Source organism: Ursus maritimus, unplaced genomic scaffold (assembly GCF_017311325.1).
Source record: "Ursus maritimus isolate PB19 unplaced genomic scaffold, ASM1731132v1 scaffold_6, whole genome shotgun sequence".
NCBI classification, from domain to species: domain Eukaryota; kingdom Metazoa; phylum Chordata; class Mammalia; order Carnivora; family Ursidae; genus Ursus; species Ursus maritimus.
In genome coordinates this window covers 69106920-69124173 of record NW_024426774.1, presented here as the reverse complement: position 1 = coordinate 69124173, position 17254 = coordinate 69106920, and the positions used below count along the sequence as shown (strand labels likewise).

The following is a 17254-nucleotide window of genomic DNA, read 5'->3' as shown; positions in this document are numbered from 1 at the left end:
TGAAGCAGAGTGTGGGAAAGGTGGGTAGGGTCCAAGGATTCAGGTGTTTTCCTATGGGAATAGGAAACTGTTCCTATTGCTATGAAGCTAGCAATCTGTGGCAATAAGAAGGGTGGCCTAGAGTCAGGGAGGACAGTTTGGAGGCCATTTTTAGGTAGACCGGTTGCTTTAGCGGAGGCCTGCTGATTGGTCCTATTTATAGAGCTCTACCCCTCTGAGTGACACTGGCAAGGAATAAGAGGGTGAAATTTGCAGTAGAGTATGCAAATAAACAATGGGCAAAGGTAAAGCATCTTTAAAAATTTAGGACATCAATAAGCACATGAAAGGATGTTCAACATCATTATCTTTAGGAAAATGCATATCAAAACCACATGAGATACTGCTTCCTACCCATTAGGGTGGCTGTTATTTAAAAAAATGTTTATTTATGCATGAATGGATAAGTATGGTGTGGTGTATTATTCAGCCTTAAAATGGATTGAAATTCTGACACATGCTACCAAGTGGATGAAACATGAAGATCATATGCTAAGTAAAATAAGCCAGACAAAAAAGGACAGACTGTAGAATTCCATTTATACGAGATACTAGAGTAGTCAAATTCATACAAAAAGAAAATAGACCGGTGGTTGCCAGGGGCTGGGGGAGAGGGGAATGTGGAGTTAGGGTTTAACAATATGGAGTTTCAGTTTGGAAAGATAGTGACGTTCTGGAGATGGGTGGTGATGATGGTTGCAGAAAAATATGAGTGTATTTAATGCCACTGAATGTGCACCTGAAAAATGGTTAAAATGGTAAATTTTACCTTATGCATGTTCTACTACACACACACACACACACACACACACAGTGAGGATGCCCATACTGCAGAATTCAGGAGTGGACTTTCAGAAATGTGAAAGTTAAATCTTTACTTTCCACGTCTTCTACCTCCCCTTGCCAAAAGAGCCAAACTTCAAAGCTAGTACATGAGGTACCTGGCTGGCTCAGTTGGTAGAGCATGTGACTCTTGATCTCAGGGTCAAGAGTTCAAACCCCATATTGGGCATAGAATTAAAAAAAAAAAAAAATCCAGTGCATCCTGTCCTCCCATTTCTGGTTTTAATCATCCATTGTTCCTCAAAATACATCTTTTGTTTTATAGCCATTGTATGGGCCAACACTCCAGAGAGAGAGCAAAATCAGAATGTAAAGGCAGAAGCATGGAGAAAGAAAAGGCTCCACATTTAAGCAAATGCAACTCTTTAACACCAAAGTCTAAGATTATCAAGATTAGCATCTAGTACATTATCAAAAGGATCAAGATTAACATGTTGCTCATATTGCCCTTGATGTGATATATGGTACGTTAAGAATGGCACCTTACCTCTTTGATCTTCTTTCCAAAAATCTAACCCCAGTCTAATCATGAGAAAACATTAGACAAATCCCAACTGAGGCACACTTGACAAAACACTTGACCAGTACTCCTCTAAACTGTGTAGGTCACCGAAAACAAGGAAAGTCCGAGAAAATGTTACAGTCAAGAGGACCAGAAAAAGGACATTAGGAGATGATAGCCACACTTGTGGGGAGCACAGCATGATGGATAGACTTGCTGAATCACAATGTTGTACACCTGAAACTAATATAACATTGTGTCAACTAGACTTCAATTTACAAAGATATGTATTTGAATTTGAAAACTCTCTTGCCAGAAGAGTAAATAAAAAGTTACAATATGAGGGCACCTGGGTTGCTCAGTCTGTTAAGCCTTTGCCTTAAGCTCAGGTCAAGACTTCAGGGTCCTGGGATTGAGGGATCCAGCCCCTTTTTGGGCTTCCTGCTTCCCCATCTCCCTCTTGATTTCAGCTCAAGTCCTATCTCAGGGTCTTGAAATCGAGCCCTGTGTTGGGCTCTGTACTCAGCATTGGGTCTGCTTGAGAGTCTCTCTCCCTCTTCATCTGCCCCTCCTGTTCATGCTCTCTCTCTCAAATAAATAAACAAATCTTTTAAAAAATAATAATAATACGACATATGGGATTTGTTTCAAATTAATCAAGTGGGGTGGGAGAACACGGATGGGGTTGTAGGTCAGAGTTGATCATTGTCAAAGCTAGGTTATGGGTACATGGGGGCTCATTATATTATTCTCTCTTCTTTTGTATGTGTTTTAAAAACTGTCCATAATGACAAGTTACAAACTTAAAAAAGATGTAATAGGTTAATTTATAGAAACCTGGGTGCTGTTCATGACTATTTCCTCCTATAAGACAGGGAGGCAGAGAAAACCAGTCTTAAGAGAAGGGAAAAAACAATAATGAAGCGAAGACACAGGGGAGCAGTGGTAAAGTAAGGCATGAGCAGTAAAATATTTCTGTTGCTGCTTCCCACCCGCACTTCCTTGCCCCCAGACTTTGCCCTTGGATTATGTGAGAAACCCCTGAATTCTTAGACCAGCCCCTGCCCCTTTGTTTTAAATAGCTCCAATGGTATATATTCCATGAAGGTACAAGTCCAAAATAAATACCAAGATGTATAACACACCTTTTGGCATCCTCACCCCTAATCTAGGACTCATTCACCTTCTGATTCTTTTCATTTTATTTTATTTTATTAGTTTAATTTTTTAAAAGTTTAAATTCAATTGATTAACATAAAATATATTATTGGTTTCAGAGGTAGAGGTCAGTGATTCATCAGTCTTATATAATATCCAGTGCTCATTATATCACGTGCCCTCCTTAATGCCCATCACCCAGTTATCCCATCCTCCTACCCACATCCCCTCCAGCAACCTTCAGTTTGTTTCCTAAGATTCTCTTACGGTTTTTCTCCCTCTCTGATTTCATCTTGTTTTATTTTTTCCTCTCTTCCCTGATGATCCTTGGTTTTGTTTCTTAAATTCCACATATGAGTGAGAGCATATGATAATTGTCTTTCTCTGATAGACTTATTTCGCTCAGCATAATATCCTTTAATTCCATCCGTGTTGTTGCAAATGGCAAGACCTTCCTTCCTTCCTTCCTTCCTTCCTTCCTTCCTTCCTTCCTTTTTTTTTTTTATCACTGAGTAGTATTCCATTGTATATACATATACCACATCTTTTTTATACATTCATCTGTTGATGGACATCTGGGCTTTTTCCATAGTTTGGCTATTGTGGACATTGCTACTATAAACACTGGGGTGCAGGTGCTTCTTTGGATTGCTCCATTTTCATCTTTGGTGTAAATCCCTAGTAGTGCAATTCCTGGGTCATACGGTAGCTCTATTTTCAACTTTTTGAGGAACCTCCATACTGTTTTCCAGAGTGGCTGCACCAGCTTTCATTCCCACCAGCAGTGTAAGAGGGTTCCTCTTTCTCTGCATCCTCATCAACATCTGTCATTTCCTGACTGATTAATTTTACCCATTCTGACTGGTATGAGGTGGTATCTCATTGTTCACCTTCTGATTCTTTAAGTTAAATAGCAAAAGGTTTCTTACATGTGGGCACTTAACCTAGCTTACAGAAAATACAGCCTGTAGTAGAGACAAGGGACCTGGGTTCTGGTTATGATTCTGCCAGTGTTTGCCATGTGACTTTGGACAAGCCATGTGTTTATTCTGTCATTCTTCTGTCTTGCTGTGACTGAGGGAGGCAAAGCATTAGGGCATAGCCAAAGAAAGGAGTTGCAAAACTACAAAGTCCAGAATTCCTATTTTTAGTAGATCTCCTCAAAGTTGCAAATCATCAGATTCTGTTCAGATTTTGCCTCACTGAGCACTCGTTACAAAACCTGAACTTTGGAGCTAACTGCTCAAAAGAAAATCAAGTAGAGGAAAGTTCTTTTCTTTCTTCCCCTTCCCTCCACCCCTTCTCTAATTTTACTGTACAGTGATATACATTTCCCCCCTGGGTTAAAAATATAAGTAACACAAGGACAATATGCCATAAAAAAAGACCCAAAGTTTGCCTTCTTTAGTCCTTTCCTTATATCCACTCATGCAAACTCTGTTTTTTGTCTATTATCTCAGTAGTCAGGTGTGGTGACCAGCCATGGGGATTGTGAAACTAGACCAGAGAAAATTGTTACTTATCTTAATGCCTGTGTGGGGAGATGCAGGTGGGGCTAGCTGGTCTTCCAATGTCACTGTAGGAGCTGCTACATACAGCAGGTTATTATGAAGTAAAATGTATGATTTCAAAAGATAGAGCTTTGAAGATTGAAAGAAGCTCTTGATTTTCAGATATATGCTAAGATGGAAAACATATGACTCTATTGCACCAAGAAATAATGTGCACCTAGAGATTGACAATATCTTCTAAGTAACCCCATGGCATAATTGGTCACTGTGTGACCAAGGGAAGTTCCACGTTGTTCTCATTCTATATACATTACATTTGATTCCCCTTACTTGGCAATAGTTATGTTCTCAAATTGCCATACACACTGAATTAGCAATTAACGAGGTTAGAAAATACAGGCTTAGGTTCTTGCAAGAATCTGGTCACAACACTTTCATCAATGAATCAATAACTTTATTTTAGGTGTGTTTCTTTAAAGACCCCTTATTTAATATATAATTGTTTATTCATCAACATTGAACTAAGGGCCAACATCTTTGTTCTCCATCATTATCCTTTCATGATGTATAATGAAGTCCCAAGTCTTGTTTTAAGTCAGATCTTTTATTGTTCAGGATGGAGTTTGAATAGCACAAACCAAAACTTTTTCTTGCTTATGCTATGTGACCATAACTGACTCATGGTATGCTTAGATATGCAGAGAAAATGGAGCCTATCCTTTCTCTATGGCAGATCTGTTCTTCTCACAATCTCCTCTGCATTGGAAGGGGAAAGCCTATTTCATCAGTTAGTAATTTCCCAGTCTCTTCAGTCAAAACTGTTGTTTAGTTTGTTTGTTTGTTTGTTTATTTAGGTTTACAATAGTCCCCCCTTTTAGGAAATACTCATTTATTCTAAGTTTTGGCCCCTCTCTCTCACCTCCCAAGATGGCTTCTGGGTGTGCGGAGAGCACACTATGCCCTTGAGGGTGGGGCAAGGGACCTTGGATCAGCATCAAGGGGTCCCCAGTGTTGCTTTCTGGCCCTTACTGGTCTCTGTAGTCATGTGTCCCTTGCTTACCCTGGTGGCATCTGTCATAGAAGTCTTCATTTGGGGAAAGAGTGATCTAGTGTCTAGGTTTGGTCAGGGCCTAGGGGGTTTCCCGGCTGACCTGTCCATCCTATGTGACTGAGAATTCAGGTCAGAGCTGATGGAACCAAGGATGGGCATCTCACCCAAGCTGTCAGAGACCTTCCCTAGGATTTTTCAAACTGGAACTAAACAGCCTAGTTTCTCTTGGGAGGCAGAGTTGTGAGATGGGAGCCTTAGGACCAGTGGGCCACTTGGTTTTGGTAGCTCACAGAAGTAAAGGAAAATATGGGGAAGGAGTACATGTTGAGAGTGTGAGAGTTGCAAAAACAGATCCCTGGTCTAAGTTGTACTTGAGATCCTGTGCTCCTCTTTTCCCTGTTGTTCTGTGAGCTATTCACATACCTTTCTAGTAAATTCCCCCTTTGGGTCTAAGCTAGTTTGAGTTCGATTTCTCACACCTGCAACTGAAAAAAATCCTAAAACAATTACGTTTTTAAATAATTTAATGATCATCATAACACTTGCATATTTACAGTAATTCCAAGCAACCTTCATTTACACACCCCCCATAAGTATGTTATCTTTACAGGTTGGGAACTATTGCTAGCAAGCGTATGAGATAATTGAGATTTAAAAAAGAAAAATGTGCTATTGTGAAATGGAACACTCATAGAAAAAATACACAAACAAAAATGTACCTGATGAGGAGTTATCACCAAGTTAACACAGAAACAACCGTGCCATCACCCCCAAAGTCCATGTCATGCTCCCTTAGAGTCAGATTTCTCACTTTTGTGGTTATCACTTCCTTATTTTTCTTTCTAGTTACATTACCCCAGCATACATCCCTGAACCTTGTAATTGAATTCTGCCATTTTTTAACATTATGTAAATGAAGTTGTACAATATAATTTTTTGGGGGGCGGATCTGGCTTTCATTCTGGATTATATTTTGATATTCATCCAGTAGTTAGCTGTAGCTATAGTTCAGTTTTTTTTTAAATTGCTGTTTAGTATTCCATAATACGAATATACAATCATTTATCTATTCTGTTGATAGATTTTTTTTGGCTCTTATGAATAATAGTGGTATGAATATTCTTGGTGAATACATGCACACTGTCTTTTTTTTTTTTTTTTTTTTAGTGTATACCTAAGAGTAGAATTGGTAGATCATGAATATGTACTTTTTCAAGTGAGTAAATAATACTAAAATCTTTTCTTAAATGATTTTTCCAGTTTATATTCCTACCAGCATTTTCTAAGATCTTCTCCTGTTCCATATCCTCACTAACACTTCTCAATCTTTTTAACGTTAGCTATTTGTGTGGATGTGCATGGTGTCTCACTGTGATTTTAATTTCACTTTCTCCTGATTGCTAATGAAACTGAACATCCTTTTATATGTTTAATGGATGTGTGTATATCTTCTTTTGTGAAATGCCTGTTGAAGCCTCTTGCGTATTTTTCTTTTTGATTGCCTTTCTCTGTTGATTTGTAAGAGCTCTTTATATATTTGAATAAGAGACTAAGAGAACTCTGTTGGATATAAATGTTGTAAGCATCTTCTTCCACTCACTTAATGGTGTTGCCTTTTCACTCACTTAATGGTATCTTTTCACTCACTTAATGGTGTTGAGGGAGAGAATCTTTAATGTATTCAGACTTAACTGGGATTTGAAAACAGTACATCTGACAGAATAACTGGACCAAGCAGTGGAAAGTAAATTTCCCAATTCAGTAAAATGAACTCACACAGGTTCTCTAGCCAAAGTTGCACATTCTTTCTTTGGAATGTTGTTTCTGAAATGACATTTTATTTTTAAATGATTGAAAATTCCATTACGTTACAAACCAGAAAAATGCACTTAACAATATTTAATTCTGCCGCTTGGTGGTGTCATGGAAAACTAATAATAATAATTTAAAAGGATTGTTCTGAAAGTTTGCTGGACAGTAGGGCTTGGCTATTAGCAAATTTAAAAAATGTAAACAACATTTTTTAAAGTTCGTAGTCCCCTTATACACTACAATCACTGAAAAACACATACAGGCTTAGCTTTTCACTAAAAAATCCAAGGCTTACTCATAGCCAAACAAGAAACTAGGATGGCACAGTTTTGTTTTTTTTTTTAAGATTTTATTTATTTATTGACAGAGATAGAGACAGCCAGAGAGAGAGGGAACACAGTCAGGGGGAGTGGGAGAGGAAGAAGCAGGCTCATAGCGGAGGAGCCTGATGTGGGGCTCGATCCCATAACGCCGGGATCACGCCCTGAGCCAAAGGCAGACGCTTAACTGCTGTGCCACCCAGGCACCCTGGCACAGTTTTTTTAATCATGGAAAGTTTCAAGAATCCTAAAATGCCGGTATAACTAAGATCCCTGTACCTGGTAGGTAGGTAATGTTTACATCCTGTCATATTTGCTTTAAAAAATTAGTTTATGGCCCTTTGTTCTGCCGTTTCATTTCCCTTTCTTTTTCCCACTAGAGGTGACCACCCTCCAGAATTTGATGTGCATCTGTCCAGTTCTTGTTTTTCTATTTTTCGTACATGTTCACGTGTTCATGAACAATGTAAATGTTTCCTATTTTTAAATGTATCTTTTCATCCTACGGTGTACTACAATTTGCTAACATCGTATTTTTTCCTGTTGATACATACAGATATATACAGACATGGAGATCTAGGTCGTTAGTTTTAACAGCTGTGTTGTAATTTATGACAAACATATACTCTAATTTTATTTATTCATTACTCTATCAATGAACATTTTAATGTTGCAATAGAGGCAATACCTAGAACAATAGCGAATATACAATAGAATCTCAACAAATATTTGTTGAATGGAGGGAAGCTTTTAATTCAAGAAAAGCGGTATAAAATATCTCAGGCCGACTATTTTTTGCTTCAATTCTCCAGTTATTTGTTATCATCCACCCTATCTGCATGCGTGGTAGGAGGCATTTCCTGAAATTTCCTAAAGGCTTTTTACTCAGTCCACTGAAAAAGGCTCTGATGTGGTATGCGTATGGGGGCAGGGGTGTGTGGATAGAGTGGGTAGAGAATCGACACAAAGAAACTTCATGTCAAAATATTAGACAATGGTTTCTATGGTCTGGAGTAGGGGAGGGGGCAGCAGCAAGCGTTATAAATCTGGGGGAGGTCTGAGAGTTTGCAATGCAGGGCATGTCTGGTGCTAACATATCCGGATAACGAGATAGAGGAATATAAAGGTCTTTCTCCCCGTGTACCTTCTGAAAACTATAACCATCAAACGCCAGACGTTGCCATGGGAACCAGCAGTGGGAGGGGGAGAGAAGATCCGCCAGAATTCTTGATGCGCTTAGAATATTTCTTCTTCCGGTCCTCTGCTCTTTGCAACCACCGCCCCTCTCCTCGGTTCTCCTCCCCTCCCGGCCCCCCGCCCATTCTGGGGGCTCTCATCATTCTCTTCCTTTCTTGATTCTCTCCTTCCCCATTCTAGGTCGCCATCTTGGGCCATGCGTCAAGATGGCGCCTCTGGTCCCAGAGGCAGAGCCCTGGCGCTCCAGCGAGGCTGCGCACGGACGTGCTCAGGCGCGGGAGGGTGGGGCGGTGGCGACCAGACGCTGCCCCGCCCCCGGTAGTCGCCCCGCCCCTGGTCCCACTCCGCCTTCCTCCCACCGGGCGAACCCGGAAGTGGAGGAGGAGGCGCGGCGGCGGTGGCCGAGCGGGCAGGCGCTGGCGGAGCCCAACCGTGGAGCGTGTCTGGGGTTGGGGGCGGGGGGCGGGGCTGAGCGGCCTGGGCAGCCAGGCCCGGACGGGGCGGGGGAGGCCATGGCCTCGGCAGAGTTGCAGGGGAAGTACCAGAAGCTGGCTCAGGAGTACTCGAAGGTACCCATCGTGGGCGGGGAGTAGGGGGTCCCCGGCCCTGCGGCCTCGGGTTGCCTTGGCAGCTACTCGTCGGGACGGAGGGGAACGGCGAAGGGGGCACGCTCGCGTGCCCCTCCTCTCTGCCTTCTCTGTCCACCATTACCATGCCTCCACCTGCAACTCCCAGGAGATGGGGCCGGGCCGTGTCTGGGTCCCTGTGCGGTTCTGCGGGAAGGAGCAGGAGTTTGATTCCTCCTTCTCACTAAACTAGCGGGCTTGGAACTGGGGTGTCCGAATCCTAGCTTCTGCCTCTGGTGCTGGTCGGGAAGGGAAGGGAAGGGTAAGGACCAACCCCTCCACTGCTGCTTCCTCAATTTTCCTAGACCAGTGATGGGAAAGACCAAGCTTTCTTCCTTCTTACAGGAATGAGATGAGGATAAAGATATTTATGTGTCCCCAGGCAGTCAGTTCGGGAGGGTAGAGAGAGCCATTCGTGTAAACTGTTTCACTGGGGATGGGTGGTTACGAATGTATTTAGTGCGTTGGCAAGATGTTGTCTGGAGATGATTTTGAAAGCTTGAGTGCTAGGGCTGTGTCCTTTTTTCTGTCTTTTCCCTCGGTCACCTGGAGTGGGGCAGAACACCCAGGTGCTCAATACATGTTGAATTAAGCAAATAGGAACCTGCCCCTTTGTCATATTTATGGCATCCGTCTTTAAATGATGGAACCCTTTCCTTGGAAAAGGGCGGTGCTGCTTCTAAGGTGTTGCTGCCTTAAGAATATTCTAATGAAGTTATAAAAGAATCCCACATCCTCGGAAGTTGATTCAACAGCCATTAAGCTTAGTTTTCAATGATCTGGCATCATGGGAGCATTGGGAAGACTTAGCCCCCTTTTGACAATTTGGAGAAACGGATGCACATTTTTTCCTTAGGGTTTCACTTAACACATATTCAGCAAGGTAAAATGAACTATTGTTTGAAAAATAAAACCTTTGCCTAAACATACACACTTACGTTTTTTCACCATCAGATGGGAGCCTTTTGAGATACAATACTTATTCCAGCGGTGCTACCATCGGCAAAACTTCTTGCATTTACATTTGGAATTGTCTTAAGAGCCTGTAGCACAGTGTCAGTGGATGGCAAGTTTTCAGCCTTTGAAAGAGTATATTTTCTTGTTTGAAAGGGTCAGAAGTTGTTTGGAACAAATCCATATGATGAAGGAGAGTGGGTGGAGAATGTCAATACTCAAAAGTTGGCTCTACTGTTTTGGGTGAAAATGTTTTATGACTGTAAAGTAAGGGGACTGATTTTCTTCTCCAGAGAATAAACAATCTCAGAAGGCAATTCCAAATGGCAAAAGAGAGTTCTAAAAATGTTTTAAGCAGTAACTGCATTGCTGAAATAGTTGTATGGCCTTCCAAAAGTATCAAAAACTTTGGAAGATTTTATTTTTTTGGATATATATGCTTTTTCGTTCAACAGACATATATTATGTGCCTCCTGTGAACAGTCTGCCAGGGTCTGTTGAGTGAGGCAGAGTTCCAGTTTAAGGAGAATCCTTTAATAGAATGTTCAGACGTTGTACATAATTATGATACAGTATGACGAGTGTTAGTTCTGTGGGAACACAAAAGAGATGGAGGGTGAGAGTCGAAGTTACTCAGATTGGGAAATAGGGAAGAGGGGGGGTTGGTAGCATCCCAGGCGAAGGGAACAGTCCATGTTTGCAGTCATGAAAGCACGTTAAGGTACACAGCAGAGAGTGGTGAAGTAAGGTTGGAGAGCTGATTTGGACCTGATCATCATAAAGGGTTGTGGATGTCAAATAAGTTTGAACTTTATTTTTTGAATAATAGAGGTCAAAGGTTTTTAATTTAGGAGGGGAACTGGTAACTATGTGGAGGATGGATTGAAATTGGGAAAGATTGGTGAAAAGAAGACCAGACTGTAGGCTTTTGGAATAGTTTTGGGAAGTGTAATACAGAACTAATTCAAATTAGTGACTGTTAAGATGGAGAGGAGGGCCTAGATTTAGGACTTAGGGTTAAAGTACCTTTTTACTTACATCTTTTTTTTAAATTTATTTTTAAAGATTTTATTTATTTATTTTAGAGAGAGAGAGTGCGTGTATGAATTGGGAGGTGCACCGGTGGAGGGAGCAAGAATCTGAAGCAGGCTTGCACTGAGTGCAGAGCCCCATGCTGTTTGATCCCACGACCACGAGATCACAGCCTGAGCAGAAACCAAGTGTCGGTCGCTCAGCCCACTGAGCCACCCAGACGCCCCTGGTTACCTCTATTTTGTGTGCACTTTGTAGCACTAAACTTATGAAGAATATAGTGTATGAGGCACTCCTCCTTGTGTCTTATTCATTCTGTGGGATGTGGTGAGTGAAGGGAGACCGAAGAGTTTATCGTGCAGTTCTGAGATGAAGGGACATGACTGCCCCTGATGGATGCCACTGACGGGAAGGCGAGCCAGTTTAGAGCAAAGGGGTGTATTAAAGGTTAGATGCAATTATAGAATTTGAAGGTTGCAAGGCACATTAAAGTTATCTTGTTCACACAGTAACTTGAGGTATTGTTGGGGTAACTGCTGCAAATTTCTAGTGGAGATGGACTGGCTAAAAGTCAGGACAAAGGCCAGAGCTTTTGCAATAATTCCTGTGAAGACAAGTACTTGAACTGCAAGAGTTAATCAGGGTGGAACACTTTAGGTAGACTCTTTGGGGAACACCTGTGGGAAGGGTGTCAAGGAAGGAGGAGATGCTAAGGAGACTCTAGGAGGTCTGCCAGACTTGAGGTTATTTATATCTCAGATTGGGCTAGATCATTTTTCATCCTTTTAATTGCAATGTGATGGAAATTTCAGAACATAAGAGAACAGAGATTGGTGAAAAGATTTCATGTGCTTTTTATTCTCTGTCAATTCTAGTGCCAAGCGATTTCTAGATAGCATCTATGCTACCTTCAGCCCTGAGCCTGTGGAAGGGGCACTCTAGCTTTGTGTTACCTTCCCTGGTGCAGAAACTGTGGGCTGATGTTGAAATCCAGTTAGGTCTTTTTCCTTATTTAGTATACAAAGACAGTAGAGTTCCTCATAAACATTAGAAGGAGGCTACGTATCAAGAGCAACAAGCATGATCCCTAAACGAAGGACATTTGCAGAATCTCCTTGTTCTGATTTAGTGCAGATCTCAGCCTGTTTTCCAGGAAGGAGCCCATTTCTTGCTTAAGAACGGTGGTCATAATATTCTTTCCTCCCAAGAAGGAAAAAAAAATGGCCTGAGGAGCTCCCATTTAAGAGACTGAAAGTCTAGTTCGATAAAAGATGGATCATGGGAGGCCAAAGTAGATGAGAATTTCTGAGGCATACATACCGCTAAAATGTAAAGTGTTATGGACAGGCCAGTAAAAGTAGAGATTAAGACCCTAGTAGTTTGGGCAATTAGGAGGTCATTGGAGGCTTTTGAAACTTCAGGTTTAATAAAGTTTAGGGGAGGGGAAAGGTGTATGCAGCTGGTTTTCAGAGGTTTATGAAGGTAATTGGTAAGCAATGCAAGCTACTTCTTTGAGATGTGAGGGAAAGCTAATCGGGACCCCTGTTACTGCACCGTAGATCGGTTCTTACATGGTGTCTGGGTCAGTGGTTCTCTAAGTGTGGCTCCTGGATCAGCATCATCTGTATCTGGGAACGAGTTAGAAGTATATGTTCTCAGGCCCACCTGGGACCTACTGAATCTGAAACTGGTGGTCAAACCCAGCAATCTGTGTGTAACAAACCTCTGCAGTGATTTGGATGCACGCCAAAAGTTTGAGAACCGTTGCTCATGGCATAGCTTTTTCTCAGTTAATCTTTTCAAAGCTCTTTTTGAGGCAGTAAAAACAAGTGGGAAAGTCAGACATCCAGTATTTCTCTTAACAGTTTACTTAGCAATCGATGCTTCTTTTAGTGATGAAGGAGATTGCCTTTGGGAGCTTTTTAGATTTACACTCTTAGGAAATAGCTGTTCATATTGGTGAAGGGTCAGTTTTGACTTGGTGTCTTTGCTTTCTAGATAGCAGAGCTTGGTGGAACCCGATTAATTGCCCCTTCCTGTAAGAAAAATTGACTCAGGAGCTGGATTAAAAATGAGTATCGTTTGAATTAAAATCTAGTATCAGCCCCCCCTTCCTCCCCCCCGCCATGTGTAGAGTTTACTACTAAAGTTTGATTGGAAAACAGCATTGTGTTCAGTGCTATTCAATGGAACTTTCCATGAGAATGAAAGTGTTCTGTATCTATGCTGTCCAGCAGAGCAAACCACTAACTGTTTGGTACTATTGAACACTTCCAGTGTGGCTAGAGCAACTAGGGAACCGAATGTTAGATTTTATTTAAATTTGAATTTAAATAGGCACAGGTGGCTTTTGGCTACCCTGTTAGAAAGTGCTAGCTTAGCCCCTAGGTCAGTTCATCACAGACACAGAATGTCTCTGTGACTCACCTGAAGACCTCGTTGAACTGCAGATTCTGGTTCAGTAGGTCTGGGGTGGGACCTGAGAGTCTGCTGCTCCCAGCTGATGCTGTGTCTGCAGACCACACTTTGAATAGTAAGGCCTTAGAAAAGCCGGGGGTGTCCGTCCTACTCTTCCTCTTTAATCCAACTGATCTAGTCATCCAGTCACTGGTGAGGCAGCTAGACTGCAGGGGCTGTGGATAGGGTGTTGTCCTAAGGAGTTGCCCTGGATGGGAGCAAGAGAAAGGGTTCTGTCTGAGGCAGGTCTGAGAGAAGAAGATGTTTCCTGCCTCATTGACAGAGTAACTCCAGCCACTACTACCTGGTACTGCAGAGCCTACAGGTATTCCTCTATGTGGTCCTACTGGACACCAAGAATCCTCAAAAGGCCTGAATCTAAATTGCTAAAGACCACTCTGCAGACCGCTGTACGTAACTCTGGTTCTGGAACAGTCAGGCTTATCACAAAGCTATTGCTCTAGGGACAGAGAGTGGTGGTAAGTCAACTATGATCTCTCCTGCCGCTTTGACAATCTATGATGGGATAATGGTTCCAAGATTAGAGATTTACTGCCTTCAATCACGGACTGTTGGAAGAGTTTGTGGAAAAAGAGAGATGAATCACATAGACACATTTTCTCATCTTATCCCCAACAGTCTTCTGTGTTAGAACCACTCTTACATAACTGTTTCCTCCAATGGACATTTTGACATTTTACAAGTTTTACAACCCTATAAAACAAACTATTAAACATATAAGCTTTTCTTCATTACAAAGTAATGTGTACAATATATAACCCTAAACCCATTTCTAAGCCTCACCCAAACCCTGATTCGAAGCTTCAAAATACTGAAGTCATCTGCAGATCCCAGCTTCAGAGTCCCTGGCCTGGATGATCCCTAAAACTCCTTCCACTTCCACCATTTTCAGTATTCCAAAGTGCTGGAAATACCAGTTGGTCTTTCTCTCTACCTACTTGCTTGTACCTCCCCCTGGACGGGGATAAACTACCCGTAGGCTCTGCAGTACCAGGGAGTGGTGTCTGGAGTTATCCTATCATTGAGGAAGGAAGCAAACCTTGGGGAAAGGTCAGAGAGGGACTGTTAGAGTAATGAAGCTTTATAGCTGTATGATGCATTATCTTCAAACACCTTTTATATACAGTATTTAATTTGACTGGTTAACTAAACATTTATTGAGTGCCTTCTCTATCCAGGGTTTTGATCTTTCACTGTAGGCAGGACATACAGGAAGTAGGCTGTAGTCTCTACCATGAGCTGCAGTTTTATTGGGAGATGGGAGATGAGTACAGAAGTCAAACATAAATTAGTAAATGTAAAATTTACTACTTTAAAAAGTAAAATTAAAGCTGACCAGTTTAATAAGAGATGTCTTCTGACTAGTTAGGTCCCAAAGAAACAGACGGGCAAGCTCCCTGCGGACCACAGGGAGTGGTTAGGAAACATGGACAAAGTAGGACCAGAGGTAGTAAGTAAGCTCCTAGAAGAACAGCTGGGATTTGGTTGATCAAAATAAGGGCTGTGCTTTCAAAGTAAAGTAAAGCGAATCAGAAGATTACAAGACCATGAAAAATGAGGTTTAAAAGGACTAAGGGTTTCAGAGCTGGGCTGCAGAGCTACTCTTCCTCTACTGGATGGAATAGAAGAGCTTGGTGCACAGCTGCTTGCAAGTGAGCGATATCATTTTCTGGACAGTTTTTCCTAATGAAGACTTCAGGGCTGTTGTTTCTTAGTTAGGCCCACATGCATTGGAGCCTCCATACGTATCTCCCGGAGGCATTAGTGACCATCTGGTGATCTTGTACCTATTTCTAAAACAGAAAACTGTGTGCATTTGCTTCCCCACTGTGGTGAATGCTGGTGAGGAGAAAGATGGATCCTAAAAGACCAGACTGATCACAGCAGCATCAGCATTTGACAAGCTGCTGGTTCACTAATGCACTAGTGTGGCCATAGTGATGCTGAAATGCAGGGAGACGCCACATGCCAGGAAGTGTAATTAACATGGCAGTGGTGTGTGCTGAGCTTATGATTGTCATCCTTTTCTACCTTCATAAGTATATTAGCTAAATATTTCTAAAGGAGCTGCATTTTCTGCGAAGCAGTGTTATTGAAACCATGTTTTTGTTGTTGATCAGTTTAGCAAATAGTATTTTCCAAAGGAATATCCAAATCATTTTTTGTTGTAATCAGATTGAATTCTATACAGCAGTAATTTAAGAGTTTTGTTTTGTGGGATGCCTAGTGGGCTCGGTTGGTGGACTGTGGGACTCTTGATCTCAGGGTTGTGAGTTTGAGCCCCGTGTTGGGCATAGAGATTACTTAAAAATAAAATCTTTAAGAAAAAATTTTGTTTTGCTTTTTAACAAAGTAGGCTGTTCAGTTTGCTTTAAGTAGCTTTTAAGTGTGTCTTAGAAATGAAAGTTAAGGTTCTTTTTTTTAAATTGTCGTGGTTCTGGTCCTACAGAAAACGATCAGTTCAGTAGATTTCAGGCTTCACCTGTAGTTTTTTTTTTTTTTTAAGATTTTATTTATTTATTCGACAGAGATAGAGACAGCCAGCGAGAGAGGGAACACAAGCAGGGGGAGTGGGAGAGGAAGAAGCAGGCTCATAGCGGAGGAGCCTGATGTGGGGCTCGATCCCATAACGCCGGGGTCACGCCCTGAGCCGAAGGCAGACGCTTAACTGCTGTGCCACCCAGGCGCCCCCACCTGTAGTTCTTGAAGCAGTCATTAGGATCTTCTAAATACCCCAGAAAGAAGAGAGATGTAGGAGATCACAGGCCAAAGTTAGGACAGGGGCATGAAATGAAACCTGAAGCCCAGAGTTGTATTGCTGTCTTCTGGCTCTGTGGATTTGAAAGTATTTATTGAATTCTGTTACCTAGGTAGCACATTATCCAAGAGTATGGTGATCCTGCTGCAAAAGAAAATTCTATGTGATGGAAATCAATATTAAAGTGGTACTTCTTTTTTCTGAACTTGTAGAGCAGAAGTGCCCCAACTTTTTCTGTAAAGAGACTATTAGTAAATACATAAGGCATAGGGCCGTACATTTTCTTTGCAACTACTTGTCTCTGTCATTGTAGGTCAAAAGCAACCCTAGACAATAGAGAAATGAGTGTGGTTCTGTTCTAGTAAAACTTTAAATTAGGTAGGGGCGCCTGGGTGGCGACTGACTGTTGGTTTTTGCTCAGCTCAGGCTGTGATCATCAGGGTTGTGAGATTGAGCCCTGTGTCAGGCTCCATGCTCAGCGTGGAGTTTGCTTGAGATTCTCTATCCCTCTCCCTTTGCTCCTCCCACCCCCCACTCACTCACTCTCAAATAAATGAATCTTTTTTTTTTTTTAATTTTAGGTATTTATTTGACAGAGAGAGAGAGTGCACACACACAAGCAAGGGGGGGTGGCAGACAGAGGGAGAGGGAGAAGCAGGCTTCCCTTGGAGCAGGGAGCCCAATGCAGGGCTTGATCCTAGGACCCTGGGATCATGACCTGAGCTGAAGGCAGATGCTTAAGGCATCCTTCAAATAAATGAATCCTTTAAAAAAATTGTTTTTTAAATTAGGTAGCAGGTCAATATGGCCCACAGGCCTTAGTTTGCAATACTTCTTGCAGGGAATTTAAGTAGTAGTAAGTACTGCTAGTTATCTTGTATCGTCCCTTTTAAATTTAAGCTCTTGGCAAACCACTGCTTTTACTTCTTTCTCTCCTCCATATCCTTTAGCGCGATGCCTTACACCAGGCAAG

The 17254-nt window shown here is 41.8% G+C and overlaps 1 protein-coding gene across 1 annotated transcript in view; it reads left to right on the top strand.

Moving 5' to 3' along the window:
• Positions 1-8879: 8879 nt before the first annotated feature.
• The window catches only part of PPP1R21 (protein phosphatase 1 regulatory subunit 21), a 61062-nt gene continuing 52687 nt past the window's right edge, over positions 8880-17254 (top strand). The window contains exon 1 of the mRNA XM_040623497.1: positions 8880-9002. Coding sequence (XP_040479431.1) covers positions 8946-9002 — 57 coding nt within the window. The 5' untranslated portion in view covers positions 8880-8945. The remainder of the gene's footprint in view (positions 9003-17254) is intronic.